General features: G+C 39.4%; 2 protein-coding genes across 3 annotated transcripts in view; both read right to left on the bottom strand.

The window, feature by feature from the left end:
* The window catches only part of zgc:153039 (uncharacterized protein LOC767698 homolog), a 94,735-nt gene extending 83,693 nt beyond the window's left edge, over positions 1-11,042 (bottom strand). The window contains exons 1-3 of the mRNA XM_047391930.1: positions 10,466-11,042; positions 5,586-5,720; positions 3,870-4,007 (exon numbers count right to left, since the gene is read on the bottom strand). Of these exons, the coding sequence (XP_047247886.1) occupies positions 3,870-4,007; positions 5,586-5,720; positions 10,466-10,685 (493 nt within the window). The 5' untranslated portion in view covers positions 10,686-11,042. The remainder of the gene's footprint in view (positions 1-3,869; positions 4,008-5,585; positions 5,721-10,465) is intronic.
* Positions 11,043-12,540: 1,498 nt separating this feature from the next.
* thpo (thrombopoietin) lies at positions 12,541-23,199 on the bottom strand. Of its 2 annotated transcripts, XM_047392206.1 has the most exons (5): positions 22,980-23,199; positions 22,283-22,407; positions 21,996-22,076; positions 17,724-17,885; positions 12,541-15,946 (listed from the first exon to the last, which is right to left on the bottom strand). In XM_047392206.1, exons 1-5 carry the CDS (start codon positions 22,990-22,992, stop codon positions 15,758-15,760), a joined length of 570 nt encoding a protein of 189 aa, XP_047248162.1. In that variant the 5' UTR covers positions 22,993-23,199; the 3' UTR covers positions 12,541-15,757. The 2 variants fall into 2 exon arrangements, with proteins under 2 accessions (XP_047248162.1, XP_047248161.1); XM_047392205.1 differs by lacking the exon at positions 22,980-23,199 and having other exon boundaries at positions 22,283-22,501.
* Positions 23,200-24,122: the final 923 nt, after the last annotated feature.

Below are 24,122 nucleotides of genomic sequence, written 5' to 3'. Positions count from 1 at the left end.
GCATGCTCATTTTAAGTGTCTACATGTCCCTAAATTACAGGAAGATACAACATATTGCCAAAAGTATTTGTTCACCTGCTTTTATTTGCACATGAACTTGAGTGATCATCCCAAAAGTGTTTTATAAAGGTTGAGGTCAGGCCAGTCCTGCTCATCCAGACCAAGTTCTCATCAATGTGTTGACAGACCTTGCTTTGTGCACTGGCAAACATTATGTTGGAAGAGGAAGAGGCCATCTCCAAATTGTCCCCACAAAGTTGGAAGCATGGAAAATTTCCTGGTATGCTGAAGCTTTCAGAGTTCCTTCACTGAAACTAAGGACACAAGCCCAGAGCTGACAAACAACCCCACAGCATAACCCTCCCTCCACCAAACTTTACACTTGGCACAATACAATCAGATAAGTATCGTTCTCCTGGCAGCCGTCAAACCCAGAGTCATCCATCAGATTGGCATGTGGAGAAGCACGATTCGTCACTTCAGAGAATGCACCTCCACTGCTCTAGAGTCCAGCGGTGGCGTACTTTTCACCACTGCATCCGACGCTTTGCATTGCACCTAACGGTGTATGGCTTGGACGGAGCTGCTCAGCCATGGAAACCATTAAGCTCTCTATCAACTTTTCTTGAGCTAATATAAAGGTCACATAATCTTTGAAGGTTTGTAGCAACTGACTGCAGAAAATCTGCCCCCGCTCCATCAGTTTACATGATGAAACCTGTGGCCATGGAAGTGATTGGAACACCTGATTTCAGTTATGTGGATGGGTAAAAGAATGCTTTTCGCAATGTAGTGTATATAAAAGTGGAAATCAAAGAGCTGTGCAATGCATAGATTGGATGTATTTCAATTGATAACAATATACAGGTCCTTCTCAAAATATTGGCATATTGTGATAAAGTTCATTATTTTCCATAATGTCATGATGAAAATTTAACATTCATATATTTTAGATTCATTGCACACTAACTGAAATATTTCAGGTCTTTTATTGTCTTAATACGGATGATTTTGGCATACAGCTCATGAAAACCCAAAATTCCTATCTCACAAAATTAGCATATCATTAAAATGGTCTCTAAACGAGCTATGAACCTAATCATCTGAATCAACAAGTTAACTCTAAACACCTGCAAAAGATTCCTGAGACCTTTAAAACTCCCAGCCTGGTTCATCACTCAAAACCACAATCATGGGTAAGACTGCCGACCTGACTGCTGTCCAGAAGGCCACTATTGACACCCTCAAGCAAGAGGGTAAGACACAGAAAGAAATTTCTGAAGGAATAGGCTGTTCCCAGAGTGCTGTATCAAGGCACCTCAGTGGGAAGTCTGTGGGAAGGAAAAAGTGTGGCAGAAAAGGAAGATTGTGGAGAAGGGCCGATTCCAGACCTTGGATGACCTGCGGAAGCAGTGGACTGAGTCTGGAGTAGAAACATCCAGAGCCACCGTGCACAGGCGTGTGCAGGAAATGGGCTACAGGTGCCGCATTCCCCAGGTCAAGCCACTTTTGAACCAGAAACAGCGGCAGAAGCGCCTGACCTGGGCTACAGAGAAGCAGCACTGGACTGTTGCTCAGTGGTCCAAAGTACTTTTTTCGGATGAAAGCAAATTCTGCATGTCATTCGGAAATCAAGGTGCCAGAGTCTGGAGGAAGACTGGGGAGAAGGAAATGCCAAAATGCCAGAAGTCCAGTGTCAAGTACCCACAGTCAGTGATGGTCTGGGGTGCCGTGTCAGCTGCTGGTGTTGGTCCACTGTGTTTTATCAAGGGCAGTGTCAATGCAGCTAGCTATCAGGAGATTTTGGAGCACTTCATGCTTCCATCTGCTGAAAAGCTTTATGGAGATGAAGATTTCATTTTTCAGCACGACCTGGCACCTGCTCACAGTGCCAAAACCACTGGTAAATGGTGTACTGACCATGGTATCACTGTGCTCAATTGGCCTGCCAACTCTCCTGACCTGAACCCCATAGAGAATCTGTGGGATATTGTGAAGAGAACGTTGAGAGACTCAAGACCCAACACTCTGGATGAGCTAAAGGCCGCTATCGAAGCATCCTGGGCCTCCATAAGACCTCAGTGCCACAGGCTGATTGCCTCCATGCCACGCAGCATTGAAGCAGTCATTTCTGCCAAAGGATTCCCGACCAAGTATTGAGTGCATAACTGTACATGATTATTTGAAGGTTGACGTTTTTTGTATTAAAAACACTTTTCTTTTATTGGTCGGATGAAATATGCTAATTTTGTGAGATAGGAATTTTGGGTTTTCATGAGCTGTATGCCAAAATCATCCGTATTAAGACAATAAAAGACCTGAAATATTTCAGTTAGTGTGCAATGAATCTAAAATATATGAATGTTAAATTTTCATCATTACATTATGGAAAATAATTAACTTTATCACAATATGCTAATATTTTGAGAAGGACCTGTATAACCTTCTTCAAACCCAGCATCAAAGTCAGGATGCACAAACCTTGTGTGACTTTGGGAACAACGGAAAACAGAAAACAAAAGTTCACTAAAACTTTTCTTTGAGGAACATCAGTTTTCATTTAAAAAGACATTTGTTTTAAAGGTCTTTCCCACCTCATCTAGATCTGTTATCTTTAATAATTAAGGCATCCATTTTGCTGGTACCAAGACTGAATAGTGCCTCTGCAAAAGCCTTCAAATTACTCATTTCCTAATATTTTCTTCGCTTCTTTGAAAGTTTGTTGCTTTTTATGGTATGAAACCAGATAACAATGAATCATTCAAGCAGTAAAACTAGAGAGAAGCCAGTGTTTCCACTATTAAACACATACATCAAAAACATTTTAACTTAAGACACCAACTGTTGCTCTTTAGAAACTCTAATTTCATATGAATAATAGAGCACAAAAAGGGGCAAAATCTGCAGAAAAGTGGAATATAAGAGGAGCATGATCAAACATTTACTGGGAGAGTTGATAGAAGACGTTTAACAAACTGGATCTCTGGGTGCAGGAAACTTAAATGGTTCTTTGCTGTTCTTTTAAAAAACCAGTTGTAACCAGATCTGGATCAGCTCTGCGACTTATTTGGTAACAGCAATCCTATTTCTTTCCCTTTTTAACTATTTGTCACATAAACAGGGGCTTCCAATGTATTTTATTGGCATTTATGCCATAGACAAATACAATGTAGAGCATAACTATGAAGTGGAAGAAAATAAAATGCATCGAGCATTTGTATTCACCCCCTCAGGTCAATGTTTAGTAGAACCAACGTTCGCTACCCCAGGTCTTTTGAGGTATTTTTCAGCCTTTCGCATCTGGAAACACTTCTGACTCAATCAGTTTGGATGGAGAGTCTCTGGGAATATCAACTTTTCAAGTCAAGCCACAGATTCTCACTGGATTTAGGTCTGGACTTTGACTGGACCACCATGATCACTGTGACTGTATGTTTAGGGTAGATGCACAGTCTCAGCATCTGCAGCTTCTAACAGGTGTTTTTCCACGGATTGCCCCAGTGTTTAGCTCTATTCATCTTCATATCCACTCCAATCAGCTTCAGGGCAGCACATCAGGACAATATGGAGCCAACTGCTTTATACTGTGATGACATTATCGACCATCATGAACCCAACAATTCTCTTTTTTGGCATATTACACATTTTATTTTATTTATGGTAATCAAAGTAAAGCCGGCTTATTGCAAATGCATGCCACACTTTTCAGATTTCGATTTGCAAAAAAACATAACTGTGTACCCTTTTTCTTCCATTTTATGTGACAAATTTTTAAAAGTTTAGGGGTTATCACAACTTTTGCAGCACATGGTATAGCTAAACATAGAAAACAAACACCAACTTCTTAAATTAAGACATCTTTAACTCACCTTCTGGTATTCCAAAAGTGCCCAGAATGGCTTCCACCAGACCCAGCACAAAGAGGGCGCTGCCGCACACATTAGCCAGGAAGAACATAAGGCCGATGCTGCCACCGAACTCTGGACCCAGTGCTCGGCTAATCATGTCTGTACATCGAGTTACGGCAAAGTTCATACATATTCATACACTCATGATGCACTGACTGGTGAGTGAGTTTGTTTTTAATTTATGGCCTTTGATGAATTCATTGATTGACATGAAATATTTGCCTTGTTTTGGCGAAATCTGAAGGAGACAGCTTGGCTTAAATGGGGAAAAGCAATTAGTCAGCTTTTCAAGCAGAAGCAACCAGGTTCTAACAGACCACTTTGGTTACTTCTGAACTGAAATGTAAAGTTGATTCTTGTATTTTGCTAAACCTAAATTTGAGATGTAAAAAAAACCCAAAGTAACACATGACTTTTTCATAGCCACATGCTGTCTGCCCCCAGTTTTGTCCAGCTTTCACATTGTACTTTTTCAAGTGAACTAATAATTGTTAACAAAGCCACGCAGGTGACGATCATTGCTCCCAGAAATGACGGGGACAGGGGACAGCACAGACCCGAAAAAAACAGCTGTAGACGTGCTGCTTGCAACAACTCTGTTCTTCATATTTGTGCCGTTATTATAGCTGCATTATTATTGTGAGAATCAAGAGCTGCTCATTCAACACATTTTGCGAAGTTCTATTTATAATTTTTTAACTGTATCGGAGAATCAATGTGCTCTGTCCCACAATATGCCAGTAGCGTTGCTAAGCAACATACAGCTGAACAGGTATGATTTCAGTACATCTTTGCTACCACCTACTGTGGCTTGAGAAGTCCAAAGAGACGGACGTTTTCTGTAGTTGGTTCAGATCGAGGCCGGTTTGTATTCAGACCATAAGTGAATCGCACCATAGTCAGTTTGGAAGTGGACCAAGACCACCTCAAAAAGTGGGTCTCAGTCCAGTTGTTTCCCAGGACCAATGGGGGAAACGAACTCTGGTCCGTGTAAAGCGGACCAAAAGTGGCAGGAGTGAATACACCCTAATTTTGACTCAGAGATTTTCTATTTTTCCAGTAGAAAAGTAAAAGAAACACACACCAAAACATTTCCACAGTGGTCATAAAGAAGCTGTAGATAAAAAAAAAAACGGACTCAAATAAACAGTAAGTGTAAATTTAAATTAAAATTGTTAACTTGATGAATGTTGCAAATGACCCAAGTTTAATGCTCCACGGTGACTGGCATTGAAGCATGTTGAGTCCTGTTGTCTAAGCACGTGTTTCTCAATAACATCAGAAATGATTTTTGTGTGACCTCAGCAGTAATTAATGAAAATACTTAAACTGGGAAAAGCAGTCATACTGGTTTCAATCTCTGAAACTAAAAAAGGATAATTCCTTCTTTTTTCAGCTTGATAAATTAGCCTCAGCTGTGGCTGAAGGAGTCATGTTGACTGTGAACAGAAAAGTAAAGCAAACGGAACTTGAAATAAACATGATTTATACTTTTCTGGTAGTTAGAAATGCAGGCAATGATGAGCTTAGTCTCCACTGCATGTGACAGACAGCACTTGATTAAAATAAAGACCCAAATTTTCTCTATACCTTGACTATTGACAGTGACAATGGCACTTCACTGACTGTCACATGCAGAGGGTCATATGATGGTGTTTGCGTGTGTGAACAGGATACAATAGGCTCCCCCAGCATCCAGCGCTCCATTGGTGGAGATAGCACACACCGACAGCACAGTCATGGAGATAATGAAGTAGGCCACCAGGAACATGGCAATACCTTGGTACAGTCCAGCCTGTCCCACCACAAACCCTGAAGAAACAAGAACAAGCTAATTAAAGTGAGAGCCTGGTGCTCGGCTAAAAGCAGAACCCTAACCTGGGAAACTGCAGCAGACTGGCAATTAAAGCATTCCAGGGAGAGCCAGCACGCAGGAGGACAGGGGTTCTTTTAGGTGTCATGAAAGTACCAATAGCTAATAGTATCAATGAGATCCCATGAGATCCGTTTAACAGATGTTAGTCCTTGGTTTTTATTTTAGATGATGTTTCTAACAATTCTGAAAAAATAAAAAACCCACACAGCAAACATTTCCTAGCGGTCCAATGACTCACCACATCTCAGTTTCTGTAAAAATGAAACTGGAATCACATGTGGGGAGAGATTCTAGCTCCTACATTTCATTTTCTTTATCCCCTGTGGAAAATGTCTGCGGTTCAGGTTAGCTGGGCTGGGGTTTTCCACCAAATCAGTTCCAGTACAAAACTCGTGCTATTGCTTGCTTAGCATCAGTTCTTTGTGTCTACATCACCATAAACCCCAACATTGGAATCGATTTCAGGGTTAGTTTGGACCTTGGATTGACGTATGAAGTTATTATTGATATTAGTTTCCCTAACTGTAGTAGAAAATTGTCATCAATGTGAGGTTTATGGAAATTAGATCAATTCCATGACAGGTGGACGCTAACAGGTAGTCATAAGTATGCCTTCTGTTTTAGCTGTCTACCTATTTAAAACAACTCAAACTGAAAACGTTGTTACCAGTAGGATATATCACTATGTTTTCAGACTGTTTGGTGCTGTTTTTCCAGCCAAACACCTTCCCCGTTTCCATGTGAAGTTACACTGGTCTAACCTACTGGCTGTAATAATCTGCCAGATAGAGTCTGGTCAGTCTGCGTTGTTTCTGTGCTTTCCAGGTTTTCCAGTAGCTTAAAAATGATCTCAATGAACTCACAATCTACTGATTCACCAAACAGCTGATCAGGCAGATTGATGCAGCATACGCCTGAGCAGCTTGTACGCTTCAATCACCTTCGAGGATGCACTTAATTTTCCCAAAAACCCTTGCTGATATGACATTGCTCTTCCATGGTTTAAGGAACTATTACCAATGATAGCTTCAAAGAACCTCTGAACTACCGTTTGATTTTACTATCAGAACCAATATAAACATAAAGCAGCTGCACAGAGTTGACTCTATAGGCATGTAAACCTTCTTATACAGAACCACTACGGAGGAAAAACGTTAATATACAGCAACTGGTTCTCATTGAAAGTTCGGAGCATTGATGACCAATCATCTGTGGGAATTAAAGGAACAAGGATGTTTGTTTTTTTCCTTTTAAGGTTGCTTGTTCCAGCTGAAGTCATATCCTCATGTTTGCTGTGTAAATATGTTGTTATCTGGAACACTAAATCTGTCTCTTCAGTCCAAACATTTAACAAGGTCTCAGTGACTGAACGCTCAATAAAATCTATTTGATTAGATATAGGCTAAAATACCCGAGTAATCAAAAGATGTAAATCACCCTGAGCCAAACAGGTTGATCTTGTACTTTTCCATATCGGAATATTTCTCCTATCGGACAAAGCTGTGGATCTCATCAAGCTGGACGTCGTATCAGTAGCTTTAAACTGCATACAAACACAAATTATCCACATCGTCTCACCATTCTTCCATTGAGACCCTCATTTATCACCTTTATCTTTAATCAGCAACCAGCAGCAGGTTTATTTAAGCTAAACTCAGATAAACTCAACTTTCAATGTCTCTGTGTGTATCAGTAGCACAACCTCAAGATTTTCTGGTCTCAGATACTTTGTCATAAGGTTAAATTTACAGTAGTTTCACATCCGCACTGAAACCACTCACAGTTCCAGTGCAGTCTTTCACTTTAACTTCAGAGGACAACGTCTAAAGTCTTAAACCAACAGCTCCGTGTGTTTATGTGAGTCTGTGCATTTGTGTGTGTGTGTTCTCTGTGAGCGTCCACTGCTCAGCTGCTGACAGCTCACGAAACTGGGAGAGGGCAGGAGATGAGGATACTAAGAAGAGAGTTAGAAAAAAACTGAGAGGAAAGGAAAAAAAAAGCAGAAGTGTAGAGTGAGGACAGAAGATGAAGTTGGTTAAGAAAAGCTAATTTATTGTTCTGCATATTCAGCCACGGTCTGTGTGGCAGCACACACACTGTGTGGATAATTCCTGGTTTAGTCGTATTACTGAGAAAAGAGAACCTTTACCTCAGAGTAAATCAGAGCCATGAATTCTTCACTGTACTAGGACCTAAAGCCTCTAAACCACACAGGTCTGTGAAGTACCTTTCTCAAACAGATAAAAAAAAAACTGATGATAAAGCCCTTCATAAACTTGTCAAGACTAACAGTTCATTCTCAAAGCACAAAGTCAAGACAGGTTCTGTTTACTACTGAATTAGTAGCAAGACTTCAAAAACCTGTAGTTTAAAAGGGTAGTTCAGAATATTTTAAGTGAGGTTCAGTTAAAAGGTTATAGGTAGTCAATATCTTTTCAGCAGTAGATAACTGTTGTCTATTGTTATTCTTCACTTAAAATAAATGCTGATTAGTTGGACTTAGAGGCTGAAGCTAGTCTGAGGGAGGCAAAGACCAGAGTGGACTTCTACTGTCTTAAAACAACTCCAATCTTAAAAATGTTAGAGCAGTTGAAAGAGCCGCTTTTTATAGAGGTATAACGATGCAGCAGCCCAAGGTAACGCCAGCTTTACAGAAGCCTCAGGTATTACATGCATGTTTAGTCAGAAACTGGGTCAAACCTAAGCTTGGGCAAGGCACATGGTAGCAAGTGCTAAGTTTCTGCAAAGACTTGCGACCCTACAGTGTGGTTGAAAATCTGGGGTTCGGCCAAATGATTTAGTCACAATGGTTACATTTTTGATTAAAAAGTCACTGAATTTCAGATTGGATCATTTTAAATGCACCAATTTTGTCTTTGAATCGTATCTGCAACTAGGAATCATGATACGAATCAAATTGTTACTGAACCCCTACTATTTTATGAGCTCTTAACCCATTGTCATGGTTGAGTTAAACTGTTACAGAGAAGTCAAAGATTATTTAGGCGAGAAGCTGAAGTTGGAGGCGGTGCAACTCCAATGACCTTCCTGTGTGAAACGCGCACTGCCGACGGTACATATAAAAGCTTTCAGAGTAAACACCTAAAGTAAAAGTAAAACAGAATTATACACATCAGAGCGTTTCAAGTGAATGTCATGTTATTGATTTTTATACAGTCTTAAAACATTTTCAGCCAGTAGCTTAGACTGAAAATGTTTTACATGTTTCACACAGGAAGATCATTGTTGGCGCAGAGCCTCCTACCTGAATTTCCCGTTTAAATAAGCCCAGGACTAACAAGTCGACAATTTAAAGGTTTATAAACTGGGCTTATATAAATTCCTATAATGATTTCAAGATCAGCGTTATTTAGGAAGATAGAAGTTCCCTTTAGTCTTTTAACAGAAGCTTGGTTAAACAATTATATACTATCCCTTTAAGAAGCAATGATTTTGACTGCGTATCATCTAAAGTTATCATCTAAACCAGGGAATCTCTCTCCTTGTGAGGGTTTGTGTGAGGATTACACATCTGTTTTAATGTGTGTAAATCATCTGAAATGTCTCCACCACCAGATCTATAGAAGCCAAAAGAATATAAATGTTTCATATCCAAAGCAATAAGCCAAAGTCTGATCCAAAATAATAAAGAAATGACAAACAGGTTTAAAAAAACTGAAAAAAATTATATTAAATCTGTATGTAACATCCTCACTGTATGCATGTGAGAATGGTTGGAGGAGTCCATCCGACAAACATCAGAATTCCCCAATATTTCTTTGATTGCCTCTGATCAGGGAGCCAGAGGCATGTAGTTTGATGTACTTTAAGTAAAGTAAAAATAAGGACAGATTAGATTTTAAACTATCACCTCCATCAATAAACCTGCAGCACATTCTTTTTTTCTTTATGCTTTAGTCGCAATCAATCAGAACTGGAACCATTACCAGAGGCTAACTTATTCTTGTGATTTTTTAAATAATTACATTAAATGATAATTTCCCACCCCTGACAAACACTAGATATTAAAAAAAAAAAAAAAAACTGGTATTATGGTTGTCCTTGTTAATTTTGCTGTTTAAACCTTTTTCCACTGCTGCATTCAGTGAGACAATCAATGAATGCTGACTTTACTTTTCAAAATATGATTGAATGGGATTATTGTGTACCATTCTGGAGCACAGTAGCAACAATGAATGGAGCTGTTGTTGCATAGCACACCATTTAGAAATGCTCTTGTGGGCTTCTGGCTGTGACACTTTTTTAAAAGCAATTTATCTTCACTATTATCCTCATCGTCATAAATAAGCCTAACACACAATTTTAAGCCCACGTCACACATCCCTAATAGACACGATATAAGTGTGTAATGATTAGAGAAATGTTTATGTTCATATTTGCGTTTAAAAAGCAGACTTTTAAACCTGAATGTTAAACATTCGCTCAGCAGCCTCCTCTGTTGAAGCAAAAAAAGAAAGAACAGCAGTTTGAAAGTCCAATAAAGAGATGTTGAGAGACGAGTTGGGTTAAATGGATTTTATAAATGCTGAGCTCATTGATGACTCCCAAACTACCACCAACAGCCACAGAAGTGGTAAAATGTCTAAAAACGACTGTCGTTTGCTGCATATTAGTTGTACCTAGTGCGGTGATTTCTGCTGACACCGCCGCTGCCGCTCACCTATTCTGAGGAAGACCACCACGCTGAACATTGACAGCAGGGTGGGGACCACCACACCGAAGAACACCGACAGCTTCTTGGGCTGCCGATGCGGCGAGGACCTGTGCCGCGGGCTGCCCGGAAGCTTCTCCGGGGCCTGGTTGGCAAGAGGAGACCGCGACTCGGACTCATTGACGCTGGCGGAGAGGCGGTAGTTCAGGAGAGGAGTCCGCTCAGTCATTGTGGACAAAAAAACAAATGCTCGCTTTAGGTGGAGTCGAACTTTGAAAAGTAACTCTGATCAATTCCGGACGATGAAAAATGTGTCAGCACCGCTCAGAGTTTGGAAATAAATGCTTGCGATGAATAAAAACCAACTGTCAGAGTGAGGCGCCCTGATTGTCTGCCGCAAGTTCAGCTACATAGTAAAACAGACAAGTGCTTCGGTCATAAATAAGAATAAGTTAAAAAGCAAACGTGTTTAACCTACATACTGTCCTACGCACTTCCATCTTTCATTATTTCAATGCTACATAAACACCCCGGCAGACTACCTGCATCTGGCCATTGTGGTTCTGTGTTATTTCTCTGATTACACGGAATAGAAGATCATGTGACGCAGCAACGTCAATGAGTGTCTCTGTCGAAAGCTTCCGGGGTTCTCTTTCGCGATAAGGGCATTTGCAATTTAGTGCAGCTTTTCTAAGATGCACCAGAAAACTAAAAATAACAAAATTAAGTAAAAAATGTAAACTATGTTAAACATATAGCAAGAAAACATAACATTATGACCCCTGGCAAGTAAAGTGAATAACACGGATTATTTTAACATTTGAGCTAAAGACATGTTAGGCAGCAGATAAACATCTTGTCCTCAGAGTTGATGAGCAAGAAAATCTGAATCAGCTTCACTGGCCAAGATGGTGTGTAAAACAAGAAATTTGGCTCCAGCTCACGTGCTCACAGCGTGTAGACACAGCGTGTAGACTTTAAGTATAAATATAAAGTATAAACTTTACAGGAAATAAAATAAATGATCAGAGGAACAGTAGGAGCATGTATGTGGATTATGTGGTGGCAGTTTTTTGCAAATAGTGCCCTTCAGCGCTGACCTGAAGGTAACAGTTTGTGTCCAAGATCTGTGTGGGGTCTGCCCTTTTCTTGAATCCAGACCTGTACTTGTTGATGTACTCCAGGATGATGGAAAGTCAGCCCCGGTTATTCTCTCTGCAGACTTAATTGTTTGTTGCAATTTGGCCCTGTCCTGTTTGGTGGATATGCCAGACCACACAGAGATAACACAGTGACCAACACAGGACAGACTGAAATATGGCTGTGTAGAACATGTTCAGCAACTCCTGTGGAAAGGTGTACTTTCTGAGTTACCGCAGGAGGTACAGTGTCTGCTGGGCCTTCTTCCGAACAATGTCATATATGTGAGGGCCACCTCAGGTCCGGAGAAAGGGAGGTTCCTAGGATCCACAAGTAGTCCACAGTTGACACAGTGTTGTTGAAGATGTCGAGGGGAGAGAGTTTAAGGGGTGTTCTCCAGAAGTCCACTGTCTTCTCCACAGTCTTGAGTGGGTAATGCTTTAAATGGTTCTGACCACTTCAGCAATGGACCAGCAGATCTATCTTCTGTTTGTTTGCAGACTCATCACTGTCCTGGATCAGACCAATGCTGCACCTTCCACCTTCCAGGACCTAAATGATCTCCTGCTAACATTATGTTGCCAGATACAACAGCACACCTTCAGGGGTCTAGTGGGCCCATGCAGAAAGACCAAATAAAAGAGTTAGATTACTAGGGTCACCCATTATATTGTTATATTTTATAGTTATATTTTATTTTTATAAAACTCAAAACTTCCGGTTTTGTTCTATCAGCCTGTGTCTAACTTCCAACTTTACTTTCGTTGTTGCCACTCGGGTTTTCCTGAGATTTCCTGCCTTCATATTTCTAGCCTGTTGCTTTCGATCATATGATCCAAGTTAACTGATCCAATAGGAGGGCTGCATGGCTTCAGATGGGTTGAACCAGGGAAGGAACTACGGCATACACGATAGCTGCCCTCGAGGACTGACTTTGGACACCATAGATTTAGACTTTTATTTTGGAAAATACACTTTTTCTCAAAGCCATTAATGAAAGTGATGATCCCAGCGACACAGAGCAGCTAACAACAGGATGATGGTCCATCTTCAGTTCAAATAGTCCAAAGTCCTCCACAGTAAATAAATAACACATAACACAGCCTTTTAAAGTTTACAACCTGTACACACCCAGCAGCATTTCACATATATACATTATATACAATAACACAAGTGATTTTATGATTCATTTTAAAGTAATACAGGTAACTTATTTTCATGTTGTATCCCATGATCCAAATGAAAATACAGTATATTCAACTTAAATGTACAGTGACAGAATATATTCATACTTCACATTTGACTTAACCTCGTGTTGAACTTTGAGAGAGCATACCTTTTTACACTTTAAACTGCATATTAAATAGATTCAGTCCAGTTTAGAGTTATTTACTTTTACTACTCTGCTTTTAGAGAGAACCACCATAGAATCATTATCACAGTCTCTAAAACATGTGATTAAAGTTGCAACCCATCTCCAATCAAAGATGGCAATGTTAAATATCTGGACAGCTTAACCTGGTCATTTGCACCTCTCATCCAGCACCCACAGAAGGCGCTACACTCCCACTTTTATTTGTATATTGCAAGAGCTTTAACAACGTCTAGGGGCACATGACAAACACATTTAGAAATGTTTAGGCATTTTTCTGAAGCATTTGCTGTTTGAAGGGGCATTTAAAGATAAACTGTGTGAAGAATATTCCTCAAATTAGTCTCTATGAGACTGAGAGAACCAGAACAACCTGTAAGTGGAAGTTTGGTTGCACTATGAGCTGATTGTGCAATATATTTTTGTAAAAGCAAATATTGAGACTTTGAAGCAGGTTTATGGATCAGATACACTACTGCAGCTTGAGGGTAGTTTGTCAGTCTATGTTCAGTCTTAAATTTCACAGCAGGTTTGTCTTTGCTATTCCCAGCTTTTAGAAACTACTGTCTATGGCAGCTCTTGCACAAGTGTGGCTGAGGTCATCTCCTTCTTCTAATCCAATATATACACTGCTCAAAAAAATTAAAGAAACACTTTAAAAACACACAAAAATACAATCTAAATTGAAAAAACAATAATGCTAGATATCCAAAGTGATATAGAATGGGTAAGGTGTTATGAACAAAGGGATGCATCATCATTTGAGTAAAATCATCAACCCACACAGGGCTTAATCCGAAGTCGCCAAAAACTATAAACTAAACAAACTAAGACGTCAAACTTGTCCAGTTTGCTGAAATGTCATTGCATCAACTTAAAATGGTCCTCAGCAGTTTGCATGTCTTCCACGTGCTTGTATGCATGCCTGACGTCTGACAACGTCGGGGCATGCTCCTCATGAGATGGATGGTGTCCTGGGGTATCTCCTCCCAGATCCTGACCAGGGTGTCACTGAGCTCCTGGACAGTCTGAGGTGGAACCATGTGCCGTTGGATGGACCTAGACATGATGTCCCAGAGATGTTCTAATGGTTTTAGGCCAGGGGAGCATGGAGGCCAGTCAATGGTATCAATTCCTTCATCCTCCAGGAACAGCTTGCATACTCTTTCCACATGAAGCACGGAGGAACACAGTACCCGCTGCACCAGTTGAGGGTCTAACGAAGGGTCTAAGGATTTCATCAGGGTGCCATCATTCATCCTGGACAGATCTGTCCGTTCCGCTATGGATATGCCTCCCCAGACCAACACTGACCCACCATCAAACCGATCATGCTGAACAATGGTGCAGGCAGCATAATGTTCACCGCAGCTTCTCTAATGCCCCTGTCCTCTAACTGACCCTGGTCAAATACAAAACCACTGAAAAGCGAATAAAAAACAATCATTAGGGAAAAACTGTCTGTGGCAAAACCATTCCTGTTTTCTGGTCGTCTCATGGTTGCCCCTTTAGTACACCTGTTGTTAATTTCATTAACACCAAAACAGCTGACACTGATTTACAACTTCCCCTACTACTGAACTGGCCAAATCAATGGTCCAGAAGTTTTAACTGTCTTGATATTATACTCGGAGTAAAAAAGTTTCCTTTAATTTTTTTGAGCAGGGTATTTACATATATTAGAGGTTTGACAATACATTCACTCAGAAGATAGGACAGGATCAGATTTTACCTATATTTTTTAGAAAACTAAGAACACCAGGTTTTTGTTTACACAAACACAAACTTTACAAATTGAAAACTGTGTTTTTTAAACTCTGTAATCAGTATAAAAGAAATAATTCAAGTTTGCACTTTTCACACTTTTCTCAAGCTATAGTGGTCATAATGTCATAAAAAAAATTAAATGTGTGTTTTTGTTTATGTATTTTCACAAATATAATAAAGGTTTCAGAAATTTTAAATTGTATTTTGATAGACCTCTTTTCTACAGTTCAGGTTTGACCCGAATTTAAACTAAACATCATTTCCATTTAAAATTCCTTAAACTAAAAAAATTATTCCTACAGTTTAGCACTAATTGGAATGTATAAATCAATTGGAAACTTCAGTATCATTATCCAATAAGGATGTAAGGATTAGAGGGCATGTACCCTGCACAACACAAAAGGGTGTCTATTACCCAATGACTGGATATGAAAATGATACAAAACTTGTTCAGGTCAATAACTGACAGGTAACTTTTTTGTCTAAGTTCTTGTGGGATGCCGCCAAGGGCGGCCTAGAAAAAAACAGCATGATGTGCTGTTATCTATAACAGCACATTCATTTATATTAGCTGTAGCTAGCCTGGTTATTAGTAAGCCCACTTCTTTAAAGACTTGTGACTGGAATGCAATCAGCTCATTCATAATTGAGTAGATCTGGTATTTCATAGATTATTTTTTATGGAATATCTAGGGTTTGTAGTTGTTGCCGAAGGGAAGTTCATTTTCTCCTCAGTCATTGCATCTTAGTAAGACCAATCCTTTGCAAGTCACCGCTGGTTCCAAAAGACCAGTCTCCTCACTCCCAAATGTCAAAGGCAATGCTTTGAAACTGCAGTCCATAGAAGACCGAATGACATCCCTATAAATATGTATGCCCTCAATATGCAGTCTATGATTCAGTTCAGCTATTTTGGTTTGTAGTTCTTCATCCTCGATTCCAATCCAAGACCCCAGCTTTATTTTTTCCAGTACCGTTACTGTTCAAAACGTAGGTCCATACCAAGTCTTTTTGCATCTTTGTCACCACGATACATCCTCTTGCCTTAAACTCCTTTTCCTGTTATAAATACAGTCAGTTTCTCTGATGTCTGTAGCAAGATATTCCAGCTTCCCTCTGGTTAGCTTTCTGTATATCTTCAAGACTTCACTAAGTTTGTTTTTTTCACCACACGTTTGTGTCGGAGTTCGAGGAGGTGTAGAGCCATCATTCTGTAAGAAAGCAACGATAAGCAAAAAATTACCTTATAGCATCAATTTACAGTTTATGATTTTATACTAAAATTTTGCAAATTATTAACCTGAGACAATGCATTTATTTTATTATATTAGGATTAATCCTCAATTTGTCAGATGTGTTCTACATACGGTAGTTGTAAGGATAAAAGTATGTTTAGCTTCTGTGCAACAAAGAATGCAGCAATATACACCTTCTGGTGAAGTAATTGTTTGAAAAAACAGAGCATAACTACAGCAATTACAGCATAACTAAGGTAACATTAGGTTGCGACTCCTTTTGCTGTTGTGCCTGTTCAAATGCAGCTGTTCTTCAAGGCAATGTCAGAATATTGTGTCTGTGTAAACTGGCTTATTTGCATCCTTAAATCACGGCACATAATATAGGTAGTTTCATGGAACCAAAAATCTAGACCTAGAAAATACTGCTGTAGAAGTACCGAGACAAAAACATAACAGCTCAAAGCAATCCAGTGCAACAACATATCTTTGGAAATCAAGTTTGTCTGGGTGTTGACTGAACAAATGAGTGCACGGAAGCTTAAAGAATGAATCATCAATCAATACTGTGTTTTAAATATGTCAAAATCCACTCATGTGGTCTTTGAACCATTTTATGAATTGTTCACCGATGACACAGAAGTAACAAAGATTAGGCAATAACAACTCTCTCATGGGATCCAGCAGCAATGTGTTTTTAGCAAGCTGCTTTGTTTCATATGTGAGACTTAGCTTCAGTTGGAACTCTATTGTTTCCAAACACAACACCATCCTGACTTATGTTTTTCATAGTATTGGTTTTACTCCTGATTAATCTTTTGACAGCCATTATCAAAACAACATCCCAGCAAGTTGTATTGGCTGCAGAGTTATATTTTGAACAATTTGTCCTTTTTTGAGGTTATATAGGTCAGAACAGAACCTTGCACTAATTTTCACATATCTTGAACATTTTCACATTTTTCCACACTACAACCACAGACTTTAAAGTATGTTTTACGTGAAAGACCAACACAACATTTTTAACCTCAGTATAAATCCAACTGTTCTGTGAAGGCCTCTGAGGTTTGTTAGAGATAATTAGAGAATGGACAGCATCATGAAGACCAAGAAAAACAAATCAGGTAGGTCAGGGAGAAAGTTGTAGAGAAGTTTAAAGCAGAGCTAGGCTGCAGTATCCCATGCTTTGAACATCTCAGATCTCTGTTCAATCAATCTTTTAAAAATGGAAACAACTGCAAACCTATCAAGGCTTACCATGTCCGTGTGTTGTAATGGCCCAATTTAAAGTCCAGACTTAAATCCAAATGACATTTTGTGGAAAAAGTTGAAAATTGATGTTAACAGATGCCATTCAGAGAGCTTGAGCCATTTTCCAAAGCAGATGGTAAATTTCTGTCTCTAGGAAGTTGGTAGAAACATGCCCTGAAAGAGTTGCAGCTGTGATTACAGTAAATAGTTCTGCGGAGTATTGGCTCAGGAGGCTGAATGCAAATGCACACCACACTTTTTAGATTTTCATTGTATGCTTAAAAAAAGAGAAGTATAATCATCCTCACCCCCATCCCACCCCTACAAACACACTTCACAATTATGCACCAATTTGGCATTGAACTGTCATACAAAATCCTTCTCACTTAGAATTTAGTGGTTGTGATTTGACAAAATGAGGAACAATATGAAGGAAGTTACATGTTCATACTTTGGCACAACGATATATAGCTAATGATGTACTGATTCATTTCTTGTGTACCTGTTTGTGAACTCTGCTGACAATTTTCACAAATTGCAAAACATTGTGCTTAAAAGTCTCCACCCAAGCCTGGCATTCCAAGTTGCTCTGATTCCCAACATGCCAGATGCCATCTTGAAACACCTGGAAGTCCTCCAGAACCTCTGCCTTTTTCTCCTGGAGCTTGACAAACAGATGTGCACACAAAACCATCACAATGTTGCAGCAATATCAATCATTTACATGGGATTATTTTGGTTTCACATGTTCCTATTCCTTTTAACAATTAAATAGCATTAAAGGGCTGTGTCTGTACTCATGGTGTCTGCGGTTACAGTATGCAGCCATCGCTGTTCACTGTATAGATTAGCAGGCTAGCATAGATGAGCTATTTAGCATAAAATACTCAATACATGTTTAACATGTCAGATGTTTCCTCAGTAAATAATGAACACATTTTTGTTAAAAGAAAAAGAAATACTGATGGCCAACATGACTACATGGTTGAACACAACAGGTTTTTGCACTGATTTTGGGAAACAAATGTTATCATATCTCACCATCATCTGTCAATGCGTGAACTGAATACGCCTTCTCTTTTAATGCTTATGTTGGCAGCCTCCAGCACACTTTTGCCTGCCAGTTTATGTTCCGCTTCAGTCGTGTACGCTATGCTCAGTTTACTTCTTTTAATGTTAATGTGTGAGTAAGAGGGAAATTTTCATGAATAAATGAAATCTTTTTTTATTACAGTGTTTGTACATATTTATAATGCATAATTACAAGATGGATATCATAAGCTCATACAATATGAAGGAAATAAACAGAGAAGGCATCTGAAATCTGTAGTATTTGAAGATCAGATGAACATCTCCAACTCATTTTTGGGCTCCTCAGACCATTGCGGAATCATTTTTGCACTGCAGCAGGATGCATTACAAAAACCATTGTTTACTTGAAAGACTCTGCACGGTCTGCAGCAACGCTTAGGTAGGTGGTATGTGTCGAAGTCACATCTAGAAGGACCCAAGATATCCCGGCGGAACTTTGTCCAAAGCATCACATCACCTTTCCGAGCTTGCCTTCCTCAACACCCAGGTACACATGTACAAAATCATCCATGTGATGCCAAAGAAAATGGGATTCATCACATCATACTACCTTCTTTCATTTCTCTGTGCTCCAGTTCGGATACTTATATCCTCACTGTTTGTCTTTTGGCAGTGGGCCAGCATGGGTACCCAGGAATTATTGTGCAGTCTCAGACACAACAAACTGCGATGTACTGTGCATTTTGATACCTTTCTGTCAGAACTAGCTTTTCCAGCAACTTGAGTTGCAGTAGTTTGTTTTGGATTGGACCACTTGTGCCAGCCTATGCTCCCTGTGTGCCTAAGAGATCCTTGGCCACCTATGATCATGTTCACAACTGTTCCTTCTTTGGACCACTTTGGATTGGAGCTGACCCCTGCAGATGGGAACACCCCACATGGATTGCAGTTTTAGAAATGCTGTGACCCAGCCTATTAGCCATAACAGAATAATTCTTGTCAAACCCACTCACTTATGTTTGCCCATTTCTGTGCTTTTAACTAATCAGCTTGTTGCCTGATATATCCCCACTAACTAACAAGTGTTAACATGAAGAGATAATTTGTTATTCCCCTGTCAGGGGTCATAATAGTATGCCTGATCAATACATTATTGAGGAACAGAATTAATAAAATAAGTGTTGCTTAAACCATATCTAGCCTAAAAATGTTTTTCATTATACTTTGTCTTCTGGTAATTTTTCGGGGCAATAAACTATGTTCTAATCTGGACTGAATGGCTGCTGTAAAGAAAAAAAAGGGTTTTAGCATAAGGTTTAACAACCTAATAACAGCATTTTTACTTGAGGACCATTCTGTCCATCTGCTGTGTGCACACTGCGTACCTTAAGGTCAGATGTTACACTTTCATTGTGCCACTCTCATCTTCATTCTGCTTAACAGCACAGGATTAGTTTATCATTTTCCAGGGTGGAGGTGTTCACATTTGACATTATGGTTTACAAAAGTCAGGATTAAATTGAAGGGCATCAAGCTCATTTTGATTTGAAAGTATTTCTGATTAAAAATGTTTGTTTCAGTCAGAATCCCTCATTTCCTTGTATTTCAAACAACAGTGGCGTGTTGTACCCTCTGTACAATCAATAACAGAGGAAAAAATACGTATAAAGAAGAGATGGCAAATGTGATGCAGAGATAACTAATGTGCTAATTGGTATTGATATCTTTTCTCTGATCAACAACTATGTGCAATGCAACTGTGATTTGAACAGAGAGTTTTTAGGCCCTGGCGGGCTATGTACAGGACATACATTTATAGCATTATTAATCTGTGTGAGATGAACCACAACCTAATTCTCATCAACTTGTCCAACACAATGTGCACAACTGCTTCAAGATGAATGATAAAAGCTCCTATTAACTTGTTTTTGCAAAATAATTTTTCAGTCTCAAAAGTTTAACCTATAGAGAAAAGGATTTTCTTCCTTTCATGTTGCCTTCTTCTCACACCTTAATATTTCAGATTATCCAACAAATCAAAGACAAAGACAATCCGAATAAATACAAAATGCAATTTTCTAATGCAGATTTCATTTCTTAAGGAAAAAAGTTATCCACATTAACCTGTATGTGCAAAAATATTTTTTATCCTAAGCCTAGGAACTGGTTGTGCCAACTGCCATCGGGTAACTGCGATAACTGGCAACAAATCTTCTACATCACTGTGGAGGAATTTTAGCTCACTTTTCTTTGCAGAACTGTTTCAGCCAGATTGAAGGGGGTTTTGAGTACAAACAGCCTATTTAAGGTCATCTTACCTGGTCACAGCCAGATTTAAGTCCAAGCGTTGACTAGGCCATACCAAATAGTTTTTTTCAGCCATTCAGAAGTGGACTTTCAGGTTTGCTTTGGATCACTGTCCTACTGTATAACCCATAATAGAAGACCCAAAGCAGCAACCACTACTAAGTTTTATTGTAACTATGACCTTTTTTCTCAAATGATGTGGTGGCTCGATGCCAAACGTAACAGAAAGTACACCTTCCAAAAGGTCTATTTTTGTCTAGCTAGTCCACAGAATCTTTCCCCAAAATTCTTTGTGATCATCAAGATGTTTGTCAAACCTGAGATGGACCTGGTGTTCTTTTTGCTCAGTAGGAGTTTTGGCCTTGGAACTTTCCCATTGATGTAATTTTTGCTCAGTCTCTTTGTAATTATTGAAAGTGAACTGTGACCTTAATGGAGGCAAGTGAGGTCTGCAGAGCTTTAAATGTTGTTCTGGGTTATTTTGTGACCTCCTGGATAAGTGGTCGATGCACTCTTGGAGTAATTTTGGTAGGCCAACCACTACTGGGAAGGTTCCATGTTGTCTCTGTTTTGTAACAATGGCTCTCATCATGGTGTAACTGTCCCAAACCAGAGAAATTTCTTAGTAACCGTTACCGGGTAGGTAGATGACAGTTACTATGTTGTTAAATTTCTTTAGACCGGTACAGGATGTGCTGCTGTTTGAGATCTTTGAGCCACCTTCATGTTGTCAGACGGATTCTCTTTAAGTGATCGATTTGGTTCTATAGGCTGACAGTGATCATGATTTACCAACTAGTCACCCCCACTCCCACCCTTTTGGTAAAACAAAACAGCAAAAACACACAAAATCTGTAGACTGGCTGATTTTTCTAGTATTAGCTGACAAAGTTAGCAGACTCTATTGATAGCTGACAGACGCCAGACAGTAATGATAAAGATCCCAGCTCCTGTCAAGCCGGAAAAACAATCCATTTTGGCCACAAAACAAGGCAGACTTGATCCTAATTCTCTGGAAAAGTGTCTGTGTTATTTTTAATTCTGCTGCCAAAACATAACATTATATTGCCTTTTACTGAAAGGTGAACTTTCGCGACTTCGACCTCACCTATGTAACCTAGGTTTCAGTTTTGATGTCGGTGACATGTCTTTGAAAAACTGTTAGTTGTTTCTTAAAAAGAAACCTGATCTGCTATTTAAAAAGCTAGTGATTGATTTTTTAACATTTTATATCTGGGTCCAGCTGTTGTATCTTTGACACATTAAATACACAAGTGAATTTCAGGAAGCAGAAATGGTCCTCCTATCATTAATGAGCGGACCAAGGAGGGAAAAACAAAACACTTTACATTCTTTGAATGTTTATAATTGACTGGAAGAGCTGTGATTAACAGGAATCATCTGCACACCAGTGTAAAAGCTGTGCAGTACTTACAGTTTTATTTTCCCATTCCAACAGGTTTAGCCCCACACATGGCACAAGAAAAGGAGACGGTAAGACGTCTGGGCAGTTTCCCTGAATACATCAACATTGAAGTTTTGTCAGATCCATTGACACAATGAAATGAGTTGTTTTGAAATGCATGAGGGCAAAGATTAAATCCCATACACTTAAAAACAAAAACACAATTGGGCGATATGATGACAGAAATCGCCTCATATTGCCTACACGTCAGTTGTTCAACATTCGATATATACCATTAAAAAAAGTAATTTTTTTACCTCATCTTTAAAATTCAACATCAGGCTCAGCCTAGTGTTGGTATCACACCAAAAGTCAGCAGGTCTTGCGTGGACTTGAAGCAGGTGGGGGACAGTCGCTCCTATCAGCAGCAGCAGCAGCAGTCCTAGAGGAGCGGATGGTGGATGTGACTGAAGAGCTACCATCCAGCTCATTTACGCTTCACCAGAGTATAACCTGAATACATTTTTTATTGTATATCCTGCCTCCCCATTTTATGGATAATGGTCTGCCTTGAAGCAAACAGCATAAACAGTATCTCTTATGTTGATGTCGTTATCCCATCCTGCCAAAATTCCACCCACAGGTCTTGCCTCAACAAGTTGCATTGTTAAGTTCACTTTTGGAGACATCTGTACCCACGTGTTTTCTGCTAACTTCGGCAGTTAGAAATAAGTGCATTTGAAACTGAACGAGTTTAGGAAATAAACCAGCACCTCTCCCTTGGGGTATATTGTGTTTTTATGATACCAGCAATGAGTCAGTGATCCCAGTGGAATGGATGGAATCCTCTCATTAACAGCTGCATATAAAAAGCTTTAGTTTGTGTAAATTGACAGGAAAAATCAGAATAATTAGCAGAATGTAACATCATGCCCTATTAAAGTAAGAAGTTTAAAGATGGACCAACCATGGATTTCTATGAATGGAGCCCAAGAATGAAGGTATATAACTTACTGCTATAAGCCATATCCCGTCCTTGGATGCATGGTGTCTCTCAAATGTGGTCTTTCATCTTCCATCTCTCTTCCATTAACTTTGAAAAGAATTGCCTCAGATCACAGTGAGACTTCACTCATTCTGTTTTGGTCAGAAAGCTTTTTTCTTTCAGCAAGTCCTATTCAGAGTCCTAATCATTTCCTACCAGACCAAGCAGAGACGGTGTTGAGCAGCTTTCACCTCTGCAACGCTTTGACAAGCTGCTGTGTCGTGAGTGACGAGTGGCTGTGCAGCCAGCTTTAAGAGAGCAGAGGCTGTCTGTTTGATTTAGCCCAAAGTTAATGTTTCACCCTGGATACTCAGAACAAATAAAACCCACAAAGTACTTACCACCGGAGGTTAGGATGCTGCTGATCTACCTTGTCATGTTTTAGTCAGCGCACTGTCCATAACTGTTTGTTGAGTTTTTTTTTCTTCTAGCTCTAAATTAGCACAGTTACAGCATTGTTTATACTACTTCCATTTATCACCATCAGTGCTTGCACTGGAAATGGATTTATTCTGGCCAGCTTACAAAAAAATCTGTGATATCATTGGAAGGGAAATAAAACAATTCTTGTTTTAGGCAGATGCAAGCATTAGATGTACAGCAGACAATGGCAGTTTAGAGAAAGTGAGTAGATGCTATAGCTTGTGCCATTTAAGCTCATCCAATATGTTTTGCCCCAAGAGGGTAGAAATAATAACAGTAACAAATACAGCACAAAGTTTTCACTACAGACATTTGGCTGTAAGTGACTTTTAGCTAGCTACTTGACAGGACTCGGAATAATAATAATAATAAGAAGAAGATGAATAATTTTATTTATAAAGCATTTTCAATCAAAGTGCTGTACAGGAAGATTAAAAACAGACATTAAAAAAACATTAATAAAAATAACAAAACAAATTCACAGTTCAAAATAACTCACGACACATAGCGTAGGGAAAACAAGAGGGTCTTTAGCTTCCACATCCACAGAGCATGCCTGTCTTACATCCAGAGGAAGACTGTTCCAAAATTTAGGTGCCTGAAAGGAGAAAGCTCGCTCACCAACAGTCTTTTTCCTGACTTTAGGAAACGTCAAAAGGACAGTTTCCTGAGAATGGAGGGCATGAGAA

The sequence above is a fragment of the Girardinichthys multiradiatus genome, chromosome 18 (genome assembly GCF_021462225.1).
Source record: "Girardinichthys multiradiatus isolate DD_20200921_A chromosome 18, DD_fGirMul_XY1, whole genome shotgun sequence".
Taxonomy (NCBI): Eukaryota; Metazoa; Chordata; class Actinopteri; order Cyprinodontiformes; family Goodeidae; genus Girardinichthys; species Girardinichthys multiradiatus.
This window is presented reverse-complemented; position numbering and strand designations above follow the sequence as displayed.